Source organism: Meles meles, chromosome 13 (assembly GCF_922984935.1).
Source record: "Meles meles chromosome 13, mMelMel3.1 paternal haplotype, whole genome shotgun sequence".
Classification (NCBI taxonomy): Eukaryota; Metazoa; Chordata; class Mammalia; order Carnivora; family Mustelidae; genus Meles; species Meles meles.
This window is the reverse complement of record NC_060078.1, coordinates 62,978,033-62,995,592: the sequence shown is the minus strand read 5'-3', so window position 1 is coordinate 62,995,592 and position 17,560 is coordinate 62,978,033. Positions and strand designations below refer to the sequence as shown.

At 42.9% G+C, this 17,560-nt stretch overlaps 1 protein-coding gene across 1 annotated transcript in view; it reads right to left on the bottom strand.

The window, feature by feature from the left end:
• CFAP58 (cilia and flagella associated protein 58) overlaps positions 1–17,560 on the bottom strand; it is a 121,472-nt gene that overhangs the window by 101,509 nt on the left and 2,403 nt on the right. Inside the window, exons 3-4 of the mRNA XM_046026605.1 lie at positions 11,457–11,569; positions 7,822–7,930 (exon numbers count right to left, since the gene is read on the bottom strand). Coding sequence (XP_045882561.1) covers positions 7,822–7,930; positions 11,457–11,569 — 222 coding nt within the window. The remainder of the gene's footprint in view (positions 1–7,821; positions 7,931–11,456; positions 11,570–17,560) is intronic.

The window sequence follows — 17,560 nt, the reverse complement described above, 5'->3', positions numbered from 1 at the left end:
GGACATGGAGAAGCAACATGGGGGGGTAGGGGGATAGGAGAAGAATAAATGAAACAAGATGGGATTGGGAGGGAGACAAACCATAAATGACTCTTAATCTCACAAAACAAACTGGGGGTTCCTGGGGGGAGGTGGGATTGGGAGAGGGGGAGCGGGCTATGGACATTGGGGAGGGGAGGCGAACCATAAGAAACTATGGACCCTGAAAAACAACCTGAGGGTTTTGAAGGGTCAGGGGTGGGAGGTTGGGGCAACCTGAGGGTTTTGAAGGGTCAAGGGTGGGAGGTTGGGGGAACAGGTGGTGGGTAATGGGGAGGGCACGTTTTGCATGGAGCACTGGGTGTTGTGAAAAAAGAATGAATACTGTTACGCTGAAAAAATAAATAAAATGGAAAAAAAAAAACAAAAAAAAACAAAACAAAAAAAAAAAGATTGGGATCATTGCCTGCATATTTTCAGACCACAATGCTCTGAAGCTAGAACTCAATCACAAGAGGAAAGTTGGAAAGAACCCAAATACAGGGAGGCTAAAGAGCATCCTACTAAATAATGAATGGTTCAATGAGGAAATTAAAGAAGAACTGAAAAAATTCACAGAAACAAATGATAATGAAAACACGACTGTTCAAAATCTGTGGGACACAACAAAGACAGTCCTGAGAGGAGAGTATATAGTGATACAAGCCTTTCTCAAGAAACAAGAAAGGTCTCAAATACACAACCTAACCCTACACCTAAAGGAGTTGGAGAAATAACAGCAAAGAAGGCCTAAACCCAGCAGTATAAGAAGAATGACAAAGATCAGAGCAGAAATCAATGAAATAGAAACCAAAGAACAATAGAACGAATCAACAAAACTAGAAGCTGGTTCTTTGAAAGAATTAATAAGACTGATAAACCCCTGGCTAGACTTATTGAAAAGAAAAGAGAAAGGACCCAAATAATAAAATCATGAATGAAAGAGGAGAGATCACAACCAACACCAAAGAAATACAAACAATTATAAGAACATATTATGAGCAACTATATACCAGCATATTTGACAATCTGGAAGATATGGATATATTCCTAGAGATGTATAAACCAAGAAGAAATAGAAAACCTGAATAGACCCATAACCAGTAAGGAGATTGGCCCAGGGCCAGATGGTTTCCCAGGGAAGTTCTACCAAGTATGTAAAGAAGAATTAATACCTATTCTCCTGAAACTGTTCCAAAAAATGTAAATGAAAGGAAAACTTCCAAACTCATTTTATGAGGCCAGCATTACCTTGATCCCAAAACCAGACAAAGACCCCATCAAAAAGCAGAATTACAGACCAATATCCTTGATGAACACGGATGCAAAAATTCTCACCAAAATACTAGCTAATAGGATCCAACAGTACATTAAAAGGATTATTCACAACATCCAGGTGGGATTTATTCCTGGGCTGCAAGGTTGGTTCAACATCCACAAATCAATCAATGTAATACAATACATTAATAAAACAAAGAACAAGAACCATGTGATGCTCTCAATAGATGCTGAAAAAGCATTTGACAAAGTACAGGATCCTTTCTTGATCAAAACTCTTCACAAGTGTAGGGATAGAGGGTACATACCTCAATATCATCAAAGTCATCTCTGAAAAACCCACAGTGAATATCATTCTCAATGGGGAAAAACTGAAAGCTTTTCCCCTAAGGTCAGGAACATAGCAGGGATGTCCACTATCTCCTCTGCTATTCAACTGTTCAACATAGTACTAGAAATCCTGGCCCCAGAAATTAGACAACAAAAAGAAGAAGTCAAACTCTCATTCTTTGCAGATGATAATACATTATGTGGAAAACCCAAAAGACTCCACTCCAGAACTGCTAGAATTCATACAGGAACTCAGTAAAGTGTGAGGATATAAAATCAATGCACAGAAATCAGTTGCTTTTCTATACACCAACAACAAGATAGAAGAAAGAGAAATTAATGAGTCAATCCCATTTACAATTGCACCCAAAAACCATAAGATACCTAGGAATAAACCTAACCAAAGAGACAAAGAATCTGTACTCAGCAAACTATAAAGTACTCATGAAAGAAATTGAAGAAGGCACAAAGAAATGGAAAAATGTTCCATGCTCCTGGATTGGAAGAATAAATAATGTGGAAATGTCTATGCTACCTAAAGCAATCTACGTGTTTAATGAAACCCTATCAAAATACCATCAATCTTTTTCAAAGAAATGTAACAAATAATCCTAAAATTTATTTGGAACCAGAAAATAACCAGAGGAATAGCCAGAGGAATGTTGAAAAAGAAAGCCAAAGTAGGTGGCATCATAATTCCAGACTTCAAGCTCTATTACAAAGCTGTCATCATCAAGACAGTATGGTACTGGCACAAAAACAGACATTGAGATCAATGGAACAGAATAGAGAGCCCAGAAATAGACCCTCAACTCTATGGTCAACTAATCTTTGACAAAGCAGGAAAGAATTTCCAATGGAAAAAAGAGTCTCTTCAACAAATGGTGTTGGGAAAATTATATAGCCACATGCAGAAGAATGAAACTGGACCATTTCCTTACACCACACACAAAAACAGACACCAAATGGAAGAAAGACCTCATGTGAGACAGGAATCCATCAAAATCCTTGAGGATAACACAAGCAGCAACCTCTTTGACCTCAGCCACAGCAATTTCTTCCCAGAAACATCGCCAAAGGCAAGGGAAGGAAGGGCAAAAATGAACTATTGGGACTTCTTCAAGATCAAAATCTTTTGCACAGCAAAGGAAACAGTCAACAAAACCAAAAAACAACTGACAGAATGGGAGAAAATACTCACAAATGACATATCAGATAAAGGGCTAGTATCCAAAATCTATAAAGAACTTATCAAACTCAACACCCAAAGAACAACTAATCCAATCAAGAAATGGGCAGAGGACATGAACAGACATTTCTGCAAAGAAGACTTCCAGGTGGCTAACAGACACATGAAAAAGTGCTCCACATTGCTCAGCTTCAGGGAAATACAAATCGAAACCACAATGAGATACTACCTCACACAAGTCTGAATAGCTAAAATTAACAAGTCAGGAAATGACAGATACTGGTGAGGATGCAGAGAAAGGGGAACCCTCCTACAGTGTTGGTGGGAATGCAAGCTGGTGCAGCCACTCTGGAAACAGCATGGAGGTTCCTCAAAAAGTTGAAAATAGAGCTATCTTACGACCCAGCAATCGCACTACTGGTATTTACTCTAAAGATATAAATGTAGTGATCCGAAGGGGCACATGCACCCAAATGTTTTTAGCAGCAATGTCCACAATAGCCAAACTATGGAAAGAACCTAGATGTCCATCCACAGATGAATGGATAAAGATGTTGTGTATATATATACAATGGAATACTATGCAGCCATCAAAAGAAATGAAATCTTGCCATTTACAACGACATGGATGGTACTAAAGGGAATTATGCTGAGCGAAATAAGTCAATCAGAAAAGGACAATCGTCATATGAGCTCCCAGATACGAGGAATATGAGAGGCAAAGTTGGGGGGTTTGGGAAGTAGGGAAGGGAAAAAATGAAACAAGTTGGGATTGGGAGGGAGACAAAGCATAAGAGACTCTTAATCTCACAAAACAAACTGAGGGTTGCTGGAAGGAGGAGGGTATGAAGAGGGTGGTTGCGTTATGGACATTGGGGAGGGTATGTGCTATGGTGAATGCTGTGAAGTGTGTAAGACTGACAATTCACAGACCTGTACCCCTGGGCAAATAATACATTATATGTTCATTTTTTTAAAGGGACAAATAAAGGAGAGCTAGAAGGAACAGGAGGAGGAGATGAGGAGGAAAGGGACATGAATGAGCGAGGGTAACAGGGTGAGTGTGGTGGCCAGCACTGTGTGGAGGTGAGAGGAACATGAGAGTGAGGAACCCAAGAGTGAAGAGGAGACGGGTGGGAAGGGGACTGTATATTAAGGGAAGAAGGGAGCTTTGCCCAAAGGAAGATGGTGCTTATAAGGGGAAAATAGATGTGGGAGAGAAGATGCAATGATGAGGGACGTGAATGATGTAGAGGAGACAGAAGGAAGTAGAATAGAATGGGGTCATGATGGCGATGAGAGAAGCAGGAACAAGGCTTTTGGTGGGTGCACAACCTGTGAGGGTGCACAGGGCCCCTCACTCAATAAGCTCCACCCTTGGTTTAATACTCTGCTGTCTCATTTTGAAATTCTTAATAATTTGTTAACAAGGGGCTCTGTAGTTTCATTTTTCATTGAGCCCCACCAATTATGTAGCTGATCCTGGTTGGGACTGCCCCTGTGACAGGTGAGATGAGGAAGTACTCTGATGGGGTGATGGAGGAATAGGGACCATGGTGACCATGGTGAATGGGGACTGTGACCAGCAAGTGGTGACAGGGACTGAAGGTTGTTCAAATTACAAATAAGGGTGTTAATGGACAAATAGTCAATAAAGGACTACAGAAATGACCCCTCATCCATGAGGCTGAAGATAGGGTATACTACAAAGTGGGGGGATGTATGATGCTACAAGATTTAACATAGGTCAATGACAGGGCTTTGGTGATGAGTGAAGAGCTTAATGTGTCACTGCAGGTGTAAGATGATAAGGAATCATGGTGACAGGTGGACAAAGATCAGTGAATAAGGGTGACAGTGAGTATCTGTGAAGCCTTCCTCCAGGTCCCCCCAGTCACTGCGTATCTCTCCTGTGGTGTCACCTTATGGTTCAAAATCTAGGGGTGGGCGCCTGTCATGCGCGAGTCTGGGAACTCATGAATTTCATACTATGTATGACACAGCGCCAATTTTAAGAGTGGGGTGGGGTGTGTCTACCCAATCGAAGGAGAGACACCAGGTAAAGGGGCCAGAACCATCGATACAGAGGGGTGGGGTAAGGCTGCGGGTGGGGAATAGGATGTTGATGGCCGGGAATGCTGGGATCAGTGGATATGACAGGGGACAAGTGGATAGTAGGAGAGGACGATGGAGAGGAGTCGAGCGAGACACGACAGAGAAAGGGGCACTGACTCCTGACCTCGGCCATCCTGACGCTCTCTGGGGGTGGCCTCAGAGGCTGCTGTGGTAATCGCAGAAACTGGGCCCGAGTCTGAGGAAGGGGCTGTGCACTTCCCCCAGCGTCTAAAAGGGCGCCGCGTTATTTGTATCCAGTCCGGGAGGTGGGGCAGAAATCCGGCGATCTGCGCGTCTTCCCGTCGCCTGGCAACCGCCACGCCCTCTGGGAACATAAGGACTGAAAGGGGCGGAGCATGTGGGGCGGGCACTTGGGTGGGGTCTCTTAGAGGCATATGCAAATTATCCCGAAGGGGGCGGGACCAATGATAGGAAGGGACGGGGCATCTGAGAGGCTTGGCGGAATCTCCAGGTCCGTTTAAGAGGCTCTAGGGAGAAAGGGCGGTGTGACAGACCCCACGAGGACGCTAGGGCCAGCGTAGGACCAACGCTTAGATGGAAATGTGGACCAGAGGTTTCTGGAAGGACCGGCAGCCACGCTCTGCTCTCTGTGACAAAGATTCGGTCGTAGGAACAAGAAATAATCTCAGACTGAGTTTTAATTCAAATCTAATGAAGCAGCTTCTGTGTGCAACACACTAAGAGGAAAATAAGGCAGAGAAAACACAGACCCTGCTTTCAAAGAGTTTAGTCACCAGTGTGAGAAAAATAGGGTGCAGCCTCATAGCACTCTGGGAAAACAGATGTGGAGCCACACCGTGAAAAGCTACCTTTCATCTGGGGCTCTTCTCAAGACCAGTTCTTCTCCCTCTCCTCCACCATCCCCTTTAGCGTGCAGGTACAAAGAACTGGAGTAAACCGCTTGGTCGTGAAATGTGGAAGACCCCTCTCTAGTATTATCGTTTCCTTTTATCCCCATCCTTACTGCTATCTCTCCTCAGTCCCATAGCTATTCAGGCTACTATGCATGGATATGTATTGTTTTTTAAAGATTTTATTTATTTATTTGACAGATAGAGATCACAAGTAGGGAGAGAGGCAGGCAGAGAGAGAGAAGAGGAAGCAGGCTCCCTGCCAAGCAGAGAGCCCGATGCGGGCCTCGATCCCCGGACCCTGGGATCATGACCTGAGCGAAAGGCAGAGGCTTTAACCCACTGAGCCACCCAGGCGCCCCCATGGATATGTATTTTTGAAAAGTGTATACACTTTTATTAGTTTATTTTTTAAATGGGTGACAATGATATTGCACTTAGGGATCACCTTATTTTCTACTTTTTTTCACTCCATGTTCTTTTTTCAGATCTGTCCTTTTGCTGTTTGTATTGCAATCCTAGCTCATCACTTCTGATTGCTGCCTAGGATTCCATATTGGACATCCACACGGTGACTTCCATTCCCCAAATGGATACCAACACCACCTCCACCTCTCTGATACCACAAACAAAGCAGTGATAATCATCCTTGTCCCTGATCTTTTGTGGACCTACATGCAATTCTTAGGAAATATATGCCTAGGGATGAAACTGGTAAAGTTAAAGGGGATGCACAGAGCCACTGGGATGGGTTACACAATCTGTCCTGTACAAAGACATCCAGCCAGAGGGGCTGTGGGGGCTGGAACACAGTCCCTATCTTTCCTATGTCATGTGCCCTGCTGAAGGAAGACGTGCCGTTTTCTTCCCACAAAAGCTCTGTTCCCAGGCAAGTCATGAACCTAGAAGGCTATAACCATCCAGAGGGTATGCCTTTTACATATTCATCTGCTTAGTGGTGGACACTATTTTCCAATGGAACAAAAGTGCCTTGTAGCCCGGAAGAAGCCCTGGGTACTTACCTTCACCGAATACTGCTGGATCACACCCCAGAATTACTGCCTTATACTACTCTCCACTGCATAGTATAAGGGTTTCTGTCCCCCAACTCCCATACTTGCCAGCGCATGGTAGTTTATTCATAAACACTCACATGGTGTCTACTAAGTGCTAGATACTATTCTAAGTGCCTTACAAATCCTGACTCATCTAATTAGCCAATTTGATAAATTCTGTCAATTATCATGGAAGTAATGTCAACATATTTTTGTTTTACTTTGCATCTCTGTAACTACTAGTAAAATTGAACATTTCTTCATACATCCATAAGCCACTTGCGGTCCCCTTCTATGAATTGTCTATTTGTAGCCTTTGTCTATTTTTCAATTGCTCTTTTTCTTTTTGATTTGATTTGCAAGAGGACTTTGCAAAGTCTGGACATTAATCTGCTTTCAAAGACTGGAGACTTGGCTGAAGATAATAATCCTTCATTTTGTAGCCCTTCATCTTTTTTTTTCCTTTTTATATGACCTTTCAGATAATTTAACAAGTCCTTCTCAACAACCCCAAGGTCATAAAGGTTTTCTCTATCATTCTCTTCCATTCCACAGTTTCATGGTTTTATTTTTTAGCATTTAGTTCTTTAGTCCATTTGGAGTTCACTTTTGCATATGGTGTGAGATAAGGATCCAATTTTTTTCTCAATGGAGTATGCCCATTTTCAACATCTTGGTTCCCACATGTAGATGCGTCTGTTCTGACCTCTCTGGTTTGCTCCTGTGCCAGTACCGCAAGGTTTTATTATGATGGTTTTGTAGCCAGTCATCAAGATTGGAGGGCAAGACCCCCAACCCTACTTCTATCAAGACTGCACTAGCTTCTCATGAACCTCATCGCCCCATATAATTTTCAGGATGTTTTTCAAGTTCCTCATGAGAAATCTTAATTGGAACATTACTGAACGTGGGAGAAATTCACATTTGTACAATTATATCTCATTGATAAACGGAGATTGCATACCTGATAGGCAAACGTGACATAATATGGCTGAGGCATACTGTGCATGGAGGTGATGGGCGAGGTGGAAGATGAAGCTGGAGAAGCTGCCTGAACCAAACTGCAAGCCCACCTAAGAGAAATGAGGTGAGCATAGGGCCGCAACACGACTCGGGCTGCATGGTGTGTTTACAGGAGACCTGATCACACCATGGGACTATCAGGTTGTGGGACCACCGTGATCCAGAGAGAACCCATAACATCTCGGAAGGTGCATAAGGACAGAGAAAGATGGGGTGCCTGGGTGGCTCAGTGGGTTAAAGCCTCTGCCTTCAGCTCAGGTCATGATCCCAAGGTCCTGGGGTAGAGCCTCGCATCAGGCTCTCTGCTCAGCAGGGAGCCTGCTTCCTCCTCTCCCTCTGCCTGCTTCTCTGCCTACTTGTGATCTCTCTGTCAAATAAATAAATAAAATCTATTAAAAAAAAAAAAAAAAAAAAAACAGAGAAAGACTTAGAGGGCCCAGGCCACCCATCATATCTTGTCCTGGAATCCGTTGTGGTGCTCTATGTCTTCCCATTTCCCAACAATCCCCTGAAGGATTATCTTACAAGCAGATGACCTGCCAAGGTGACAGGAATTCAATCCAGAAAACTTTTTTAAAGCGCTGGCTACAATGTAGGTATAAAATTGCCCACGGGAACCACAGAGCTAACTAAGGCAGAGACACAGCCCTTTGCATTCACGATCTGGCTTTGGGGGAAGGAAAGAAAGGAAAGTCTGCAATTAATTCTAACACTATATGATGGTCTAGATCATCTAGAACATGCCATGCCAATAGTGAGCACAATGGGTGCTCTGGCAATCTAGACACTGATGCCTGAGAGCTTCACTTGCAGCATAGGGACAAAAAAAAAAAAAAAAAAAAAAAAAAAAAAGGAGAGAGAGAGAGAGACCAAAACAAAGGAAATCAAGGAACTGCAGGAAGTGGAAAGGAACATGCCACGTGCAAATCACAGGGAAGAGATGCGGGTGGACATCAACTTGGATGGCTGAATGGATGAGAGGATGGGTGGTTGTACAAATTAACTGCTGCTGATGAGAGTGCTTCGTTTCCAGTTTCCCATGCTCCCTTCTGCTGTTGTAATAAAAAGGAGCACTAGGTGGCAACATACTACCAAAAGTCCTCACCTTTTAAAGTCTCAAGGAGAAACTCAGCCCGCCAAGATTGGGTCAGCCCCTAACTTTAAGCAAGAAGGCTTCCGTCAATTTCATTTCTTATTACATCCACTTAATTTATTTAGTGACCATCTACTATATGCCCAACCTATGTTGCATACTGTGGAGAATATAAAAGGAGCTGAAGAAAGGCTCTCCTCCTATGGGAGCATAGGAAAATCAAAACATATAGGGAACCCCTCCCCCACACAAAAAATTTTTAAAACAGTCCAAGGTCGGATGTCCTAAGCATGGAAATGAGAATGTCGGAATATAATATCCAGTGTAATCTGGACCCTTTTACTTTCTAGTGCCTTCCTTCTCCCACAGCTCCCTTCTTACCCCAATGGCTTCTTGCAATTCTTCAAACATGTCATGTTCTTTCCCAATGCTTGGAGTTCACAGAGGCGGATCTTTCTGTCCCGTATACTCCATGCATTCTCTTCACCTGGCTGACTCCCATCCACCCTTCCTTCAGACCTCACTTTCTCAGGGAGATCTTTTCTGACCAGCTCTCAATACCAGATTACCTTTACAAGTACCATGTATTGTTTCTTGGACGCCCCCTGAAATGGTAATGAATCAAATATTCACAGAAATAGTTGCTTAATGTCTGTCTTCTCTACCAGACTATCAAATAACAAGAAGACAAAGATCATGTATATCTTGTTCAGCCCTGTCTCCATTGGTGTTATAGACTGCACCATATCCCCCTAAAATTCGTATGTCGAAACCCTAACCCTCACTTGCCAGAATGTGACTATATTTGGAGCTACGGCCTTTAAAGAGGTGACTGGGTAAAAATAAGGCCATTAGGGTAGGCCTAACACAATCTAATTGTGTCCTTATAAAAAGAGGAAATTTGGACCACAAAAAGACACCGGGGATTCATGTACACAGAGGAAAGACACAGTGAGAAGACCATCTGCAAGCCACTCAGAGAAACTAGACCCACTGACATCATGATCTTGGTCTCCTAGCCACCAGAACCATGAGAAAAGAGACTTCTTTTTGTTTAAGCCACCCAGTCGGTGGTTCTTTGTTATGGCAGCCCAGCAAACTAATATAAATAGCCATCACTCCTCTCAGTTTTTAACTATTAAGTGAATGTCTATTGAATTAGTTCTAAAATAAGGAAGAACAGGGAAGGATGGCATATCAGGGATAGCTCTCTGGTAGACATAGCCCCTGAACTTGACCTTAAATGATACAGTTGGATTAGAGACATGTAAGAAAATTGAAGGACTCCCAAGTATGGGAAGGAGCATTAGGCAGGAACAAGGCAAGAATGCAAAAATCCTGCTACAGGGAAGCTGGGGTCCCTCTCAGGGGCCAGTGGACACTAATGTTGATAAGAGGGCACGGGTGAATGCAGAGAAGTGGCTGCAAACGTGAAGACGAGGGACAGCCAAAGACACACCCATTCGCTCTGCCACATAACTTGAATATATGATCATGAACTGTAATACCTCTGCAAAGCTCTTTGTTTAAACCTGGATATAAGTGCCTCCCACAGTATCCTCCTAGGATATCTAAGCTATGTGTTGTGACTCCTTAATAAGGACAGAGTTATATACATAGCGTTCACCTCCACAGCAGTCAGCGAGGACATAAAATTAAACTCCAGAAAAGCAGAAAGAAACACTGAGGTGTGGTCCTATGTGGAACTAACCAGCCGGCAATGCAAAGCAGCTGGGTCCTAAAGGAAACCTACTCCTCTAAGGGATCAGAGAGGTCCTGGAGGGATCAGTTTAGGGAGGAGTCCGCTTAGCCCACAATCCCCTTCTCTGAGACTAGTAACTCCCACCAGGAAGTATATTCTTCCCAGAAGCCAAAATGTTATAGATGGCCCTATCTGACTCCTTGGGGCCATAGCTGAAAGGGTCAGGGTGAAGACCTGACCCGCAAGAGGTCAATCCCATTAATTTTCCTGGGGATCTATAATTGGGGTCAAAAGTTGCAAGCCACTCATTGCTGGAGCCTGGAACTGAGCCTGTGAAGCCGGGGAGAGGCAGAGAAAGGTAGGCTGAGTAGAGGGAAGAATAAAGCAAATGGAAGTGGAGGGGAATCCACAGGCCCAAGAGAAGAAGGTCACAGTCCCAGGAAGGCCCAGCAACACCTACTTGAGTTCTGCCAGATACAACCAACCTCCTAACAAACCCGCCTCATTTCTTTAAGCTACATGGACTTAGTTTCCCTTGCTTATACTCCCCCAAAACCCCAAAGCCCTGACCAACACAAACCCTGTTTATGCAGACATTCTTCTGATGTTGCTTAAACTTAGAATCCACAAAATCTAAACACTGTATTCAGGGCCCCAGACAGCGGGGTGGAAACTGCTCCAGTCATCCAACCCAACATTTCTCCTCCTGGCTGTTAAGAAGATTAAAAGCCCACGTGTAACCAAAAACTGTTAGCACTTATCAGCCCACCCTCCTGCTCACCTCAGATGGCGGAACGGAGTCCCAGCTGGCCGGTGCTCTCCAAAACTGTGCGGGCTATGTTTTATTCCTTTAATCTGCTCCTTTACCAGCCTGCCGCAGACCTTGTCGTGTTCCTGATCTCAACGGGAAGGCTGCAAGCTTTTTCCCATTGAGGATGATATTTGCTGTGGGTTTTTCATAGATAGATTTTATGAAGTTCAGGAATGTTCCCTCTATCCCTATACTTTGAAGCGTTCATATCAAAAAATGGGCAGAAGATATGAACAGACACTTCTCCAATGAAGACATACAAATGGCTATCAGACACATGAAAAAAATGTTCATCATCACTAGCCATCAGGGAGATTCAAATTAAAACTACATTGAGATACCACCTGACACCAGTTAGAATGGCCAAAATTAGCAAGACAGGAAACAACGTGTGTTGGAGAGGATGTGGAGAAAGGGGAACCCTCTTTCACTGTTGGTGGGAATGCAAGTTAGTGCAGCCACTTTGGAGAACAGTGTGGAGATTCCTGAAGAAATTAAGAATAGAGCTTCCCTATGACCCTGAAATTGCACTGCTGGGTATTTACCCCAAAGATACAGATGTAGTGAAAAGAAGAGCCATCTGTACCCCAGTGTTTATTGCAGCAATGGCCACGGTCGCCAAACTGTGGAAAGAACCAAGATGCCCTTCAACGGACGAATGGATAAGGAAGATGTGGTACATATACACAATGGAGTATTATGCCTCCATCAGAAAGGATGAATACCCAACTTTTGTAGCAACATGGACGGGACTGGAAGAGATTATGCTGAGCGAAATAAGTCAAGCAGAGAGAGTCAAGTATCATATGGTCTCACTTATTTGTGGAGCATAACAAAGAACACGGTGGATATGGGGAGATGGAGAGGAGAGGGAGTTGAGGGAAACTGGAAGGGGAGATGAACCATGAGAGACTATGGACTCTGAAAAACAACCAGAGGGTTTTGAAGGGGTTGGGGGGGGGGGGGTTGGGAGGTTGAGGAGCCAGGTGGTGGGTAATAGGGAGGGCACGTACTGCATGGAGCACTGGGTGTGGTGCAAAGACAATGAACACTGTTACGCTGAAAATAAAGAAAAAAAAAAAAAGAATAGAGCTTTGCATAACTTTCACCTTGTCTCAGTCTTGTTCCCCCGACCGATCAGTCTAACTTCTAATACTTACCATAAAATAAAGCTTTAAATAACGTTCACTTTGTTTTAGTCTCATTTTGTTTAATAACGGACCTAACAGGCGGGACTTCTCTATCGAGCACTGGGTGTGATGCCAAAACAATAAACACTGTTATGCTGTAAATAAACAAATAAAAAAAAAGCCATTGGAGGGCGCCTGGGTGGCTCAGTGGGTTAAAGCCTCTGCCTTCGGCTCAGGTCATGATCCCAGGGTCCTGGGATCGAGCCTTGCATCGGGCTCTCTGCTCTGCAGGGAGCCCGCTTTCTCCTCGCTCTCTGCCTGCCTCTCTGCCTAGTTGTGATTTCTCTCTGTCAAATAAAAAAAAAATTTTTTTTAAAAAACCATTGGAACACAAACATTTGGGATCCTAAGGTAGTTAACCAAAATCATCTCCAGGTACACAGCAGGTCCCCCAGCAGAAGTATGAAGGATTACAGTAAAACCATTTATCTCCTGTCTTCCCCATCCTTGATACAATGGCCAAAGTTTAAACCAAATGTTTTTTCTTACCCACATGCCCAGATGCACAGTAGGTTCTCAACGAAAATTGACGACTCCCTTCTCATAGCTGCAGATAAGCACCTAGAAAACAAAACTATTTGTTCTATTAAAGGAATAAACTCTCCTTTCTACCCTGTGGGCAGGTTTCTTTCCTTCCCATCTCTGCTTCCAGATCTACTGTATGATTTCAGCAGCAGGACATGACCGCTGAGCTACTGAGAACAGGTGTTCTCAGAGGCAACGATGGGAAGGAGGCAAAAAGCCTCAAGCCCCTCCTCCCACCCCCCCCATGGAGCTTGAAACCCAGCTGAAGCTGAGCAGAACCATTCAAACTTCCAACACAGCAGAGACCAGTCTAAATCAACATTTTATTTTTAGACTCTAGCACCAGAGTCTGCCAACTTTTTCTGTAAAGAACCAGATTAAGAAATACTACGGGCTTCACAGGCCACATGGTCTCTGTACTCAACTCTGCTATTGGAGCATGAAAGCAGCCACAGACAGTACAGAAATGAATGGGCATGGTTTTGATCCAATAAAACTTTATTTACAGAAACAGGTGGCACTCCGGAGTTGGCCTGCCAGCCATCGTTTGCCAACTCCTGATTTAGCGCAATGCCTGGCATGCAGTAGGTGCTCAAATATTTATTGAATTAATGAATGCGTAAATGAATGACTAAGGAATGAGAGAAGGCAGGTTTTTTCCTAGGATTACAGCTTGGTGGTTTAAAGTCCCAGCGTAGGGCTCCTGGGTGCCCCAGTTGGTTGAGCATCTGCCTTCAGCTCACGTCATGATCCCAGAGTCTGGGGATCAAGCCCATATCAGTCTCCTTGCTCAGTGAGGAATCTGCTTCTCCCTCTCCCTCTACTCTTCCCCTGCTCCTGCTCGTTCTCTCTCTCTCAAATAAATAAGTAAAATCTTAAAAAAAAAAAAAAAAAAAGCCCCAGTGTACCATCTTTAGACATTAACTACAGGGAGAGCAATGAATTCCTACTGACCAGAAATAAATTTGATAGAAATTATTTGACCAACTTCCCCACTCCAAGTGCTGTGTATTTGGAAATTTGACATGTATAAACCACTAACAGCTTTCATAACAGAGATGTGAGCTAGAAGAGTGGTTTAAAGAAGGATTTTTGGGGGGTGCCTAGCTGGCTTAGTCAGTGGAGCATGAGACTCATAATCTTGGGGTTGTGAATTTGAGTCCCATTCTGGGTGTAGAGATCACTTAAGAATAAAATTCTTTTTTTTTTTTTAAAGTAGGCTCCATGTCCAGTGTGGAGCCCAGTGCAGGGCTTGAACTCATGACCCTGAGGTCAAGACCTGAGCTGAGATCAAGAGTGGGTGCTTAACTAACGGAGCCACCCAGGCACCCCAAGAATAAAAATCTTTAAAAAAAAATTAAAACAAAGAAGCATTTTTTTCTCTTACTCAGAATAATGACTCATCAGTCAGTTGTAGCCTGTATTTTTATTTTCAAAAAAGGGTAAGAGATGTGTAGAGAAAGAAGAGGGAATATATCAGAGGGTCTCATATGCAGTGAGCATGAGGATTGTTTTTAAGGAATCTGTCTTTCAATTATAACACACTTTGATGTGTGAGTACATTGGGTTCTGAGGAAAATATATTTTCAAAAAAGTTTGGAAAACATTTTAACCATTGTAATCTCATTCTTGGGGAAATCCAGTGTAATTGTTCCCTTGAAGGGGATTTAAACTGAACAGAAAGATAGAGCATAGTAGTTAAAGTCAAGATTCTGGAGCCAAAGTCCCTGGTTCAAATCCTGACTCTGTCACTTACTAGTGTGCGACCTCAAGAACGTTACTTGGCTTCTGTGGGCCTCATTTTCTTCATCTGTTAAATGGGAATGCTACTGATACCTTCTGTGTAGGGTTACTACAAGAATGAAACAAGTTGTTATATGTAACGTGCTTAAAGAATTGTATAACCACATGGTAAAAGTTTTACCTACTATCCTGTCACTGAACAACGTGACCTAGTCTCTCTGGGCTTCACTTTTTTTGGTAAAAAAAATCTCTAACCTGCTGGTTCCAAAATTCCTGGAAGAGGGAGGAATTCCCAGCACAGACCTTAGACAAAGAAACAGCCAAATGTAAATCATCTGTGCTGTTCAACGGACTCATCTGTGGTCTCAGCAAAGCAGCCTGCTCCAGTGAAATGCTCTGGAAACCAACTTGTTATCACCTCGTGAAACTGCACACGAATATGTATTCATGATGGCAAGAGATGGACCAAATCAAGGAAAATGCTCTTTTTTTCCCATCCATCACTCTGTTCATGACTAGCACTGGCTTCCTGTTTCTCCCATTGTCGTGTATTTTATTCCACATACTGGGATAATCTCAGCTGGGGGTGAACAGGAAATCTGTCCCCCTGTTGGTTTGGATATTTTTTTTAATATTCTTGACTGTAAAGTCCAGTGTGAGACTGCTCTGCAGCTGGTCTGGTGTTGGTCTATTGTCACTTTTCACTGTGGAATTTGAGGTGACATCTGGCACCTGAGGTTATGGAAAGAATTCCCTTTACCTTCACAAACACACACACACACACACACGAGAAACAAGCCAACAGAAAAATGGGTAAAGTTCTATCTACAAATGAAGAAATAAAAATGGCCAATAATCGTGTTCCGTTCAGCCTCACTTGTCATTAAAGAAGTACACATCAACACACTGAGATATGTTGTACCTATGAAAGAACACACTAGAAGAACCTGGGTGGCTCAGTCGGTTAAGCGTCTGGCTCCTGATTTTGGCTCAGGTCATGACCTCAGGGTGGTGAGATGGAGCCTTGCATCGGGCACCAAGTTCAGCATAGAATCTGTTTGAGATTCTTTCCCTTTCCTCCTGCTCCCCCTGCTCACATGCTTTATCTCTCCCTAAAATAAATAAGTAAACAAAATCTTTTTTTAAAAAAGCTTGTTTCAAAAAAAGAAGAAGAAAAAGGGGGAAAAAAGCACCTTAGGTGAAGTTAGGAAATAGCCAGTGCTGGAAAGGATGTGGAGAAACAATCGTTCTCACACTTTATCAATGAGAGCCTAAAAGGGTGAAAACAGCTTTGGAGGATGCTTTTGCAATATGTACATCACCTTTGCCCAGACCCAAAACTATTAAAGCATTCAACCAACACAGACTTCTCATTTGAGAAAAATAACCCCATTTGTTTCAGTCTCTTGTAGTCTCAAACACATGCAAAATTACAGTCAGATATTCTATTACTTGCCACCATCACATTCCAAATTGACAAGATAAAAAAAAAAAAAGAGGTGAAAGAAGGCATCCTTATCATCCTTATCCTGCACTAACTTGAACATGACATTTGTAGTATTTCCCCATTAAGCATGATACTGCTTTGGGGGCTGAACTTCACTATTTTTATCATGCTACAGGAGTCTTTATTTATATTTTGATATACCACTGGAATTCAGTATTCATATTTGAATTAGGGTTTCTGAAAGAGTATTTGTAAATGAGATTAATACGTCACTTCTCTTTATTGCCCCCCCTTTTAAGATTGTATTTATTTATTTGAGAGAGAGCAAGCGAGCGAGCAGGGAAAGGGGCAAAGGGAAAGGGAGAACCCCAAGCAGACTCCACACTGAGCACAGAGCCCAATGCAGGGCTCCATCTCAGGACCCTGAGATCGTGACCTGAGCTGAGACCAAGAGTTGGACATGTAACAGACTGAGCACTCCCTTCCCCTTTTTAATAAGTTATTATTGGATTTTTGACTGATACATTATTACTGCCTAATAAGAAAAGAATTCCAACCATTGAGTTTTTTTAGTGTAAATGATGTTTTATTTCTATATATTGTATTTGTACTCTTCGAATTTGCCTATTTTTATAGTACTATTTCTATTATCTTTTTAAATAATTTTATCTTTGTAATTATATTGAACATAACTATTTCATAGTCTTTTTCAAACTGTTCTATTGTATAGAGTTCTTAAGAGGCTAATTCTCTTGTTTGTTATACTTACAATCCCATCCCTCATGTGGTTTATTCCCTAGTTTATAATTTCTTACTATAAACTCATCTCCAATAGGGGTTGTTTATACTGCAAGAGATCAGAAGAAACAACTGGGTTTTGCAATCACGTCTGACAGGACCAAGGAGAGTCATCTCTTTGGAACCAGCTTTGATATTTTGTGTTGACTTCAGGAGTCCCTCACCACACGGGTTATGTAAACTGGGGCCTCACACCTACACATGCCGTAGCCAGGCTGATGGTTTCCATTTCAATAGCAGACAACTTCAGCTCATCCAAAGCCCGACAAACCACAAACTTCCTCACTGGAGTCCTGGACAAGTGGAAAAATTCTTTTCCCCATCCTCTACTCCCTAAGGTCCTCTGTGGGGTCCCAGCTGTGGGCAGGGGT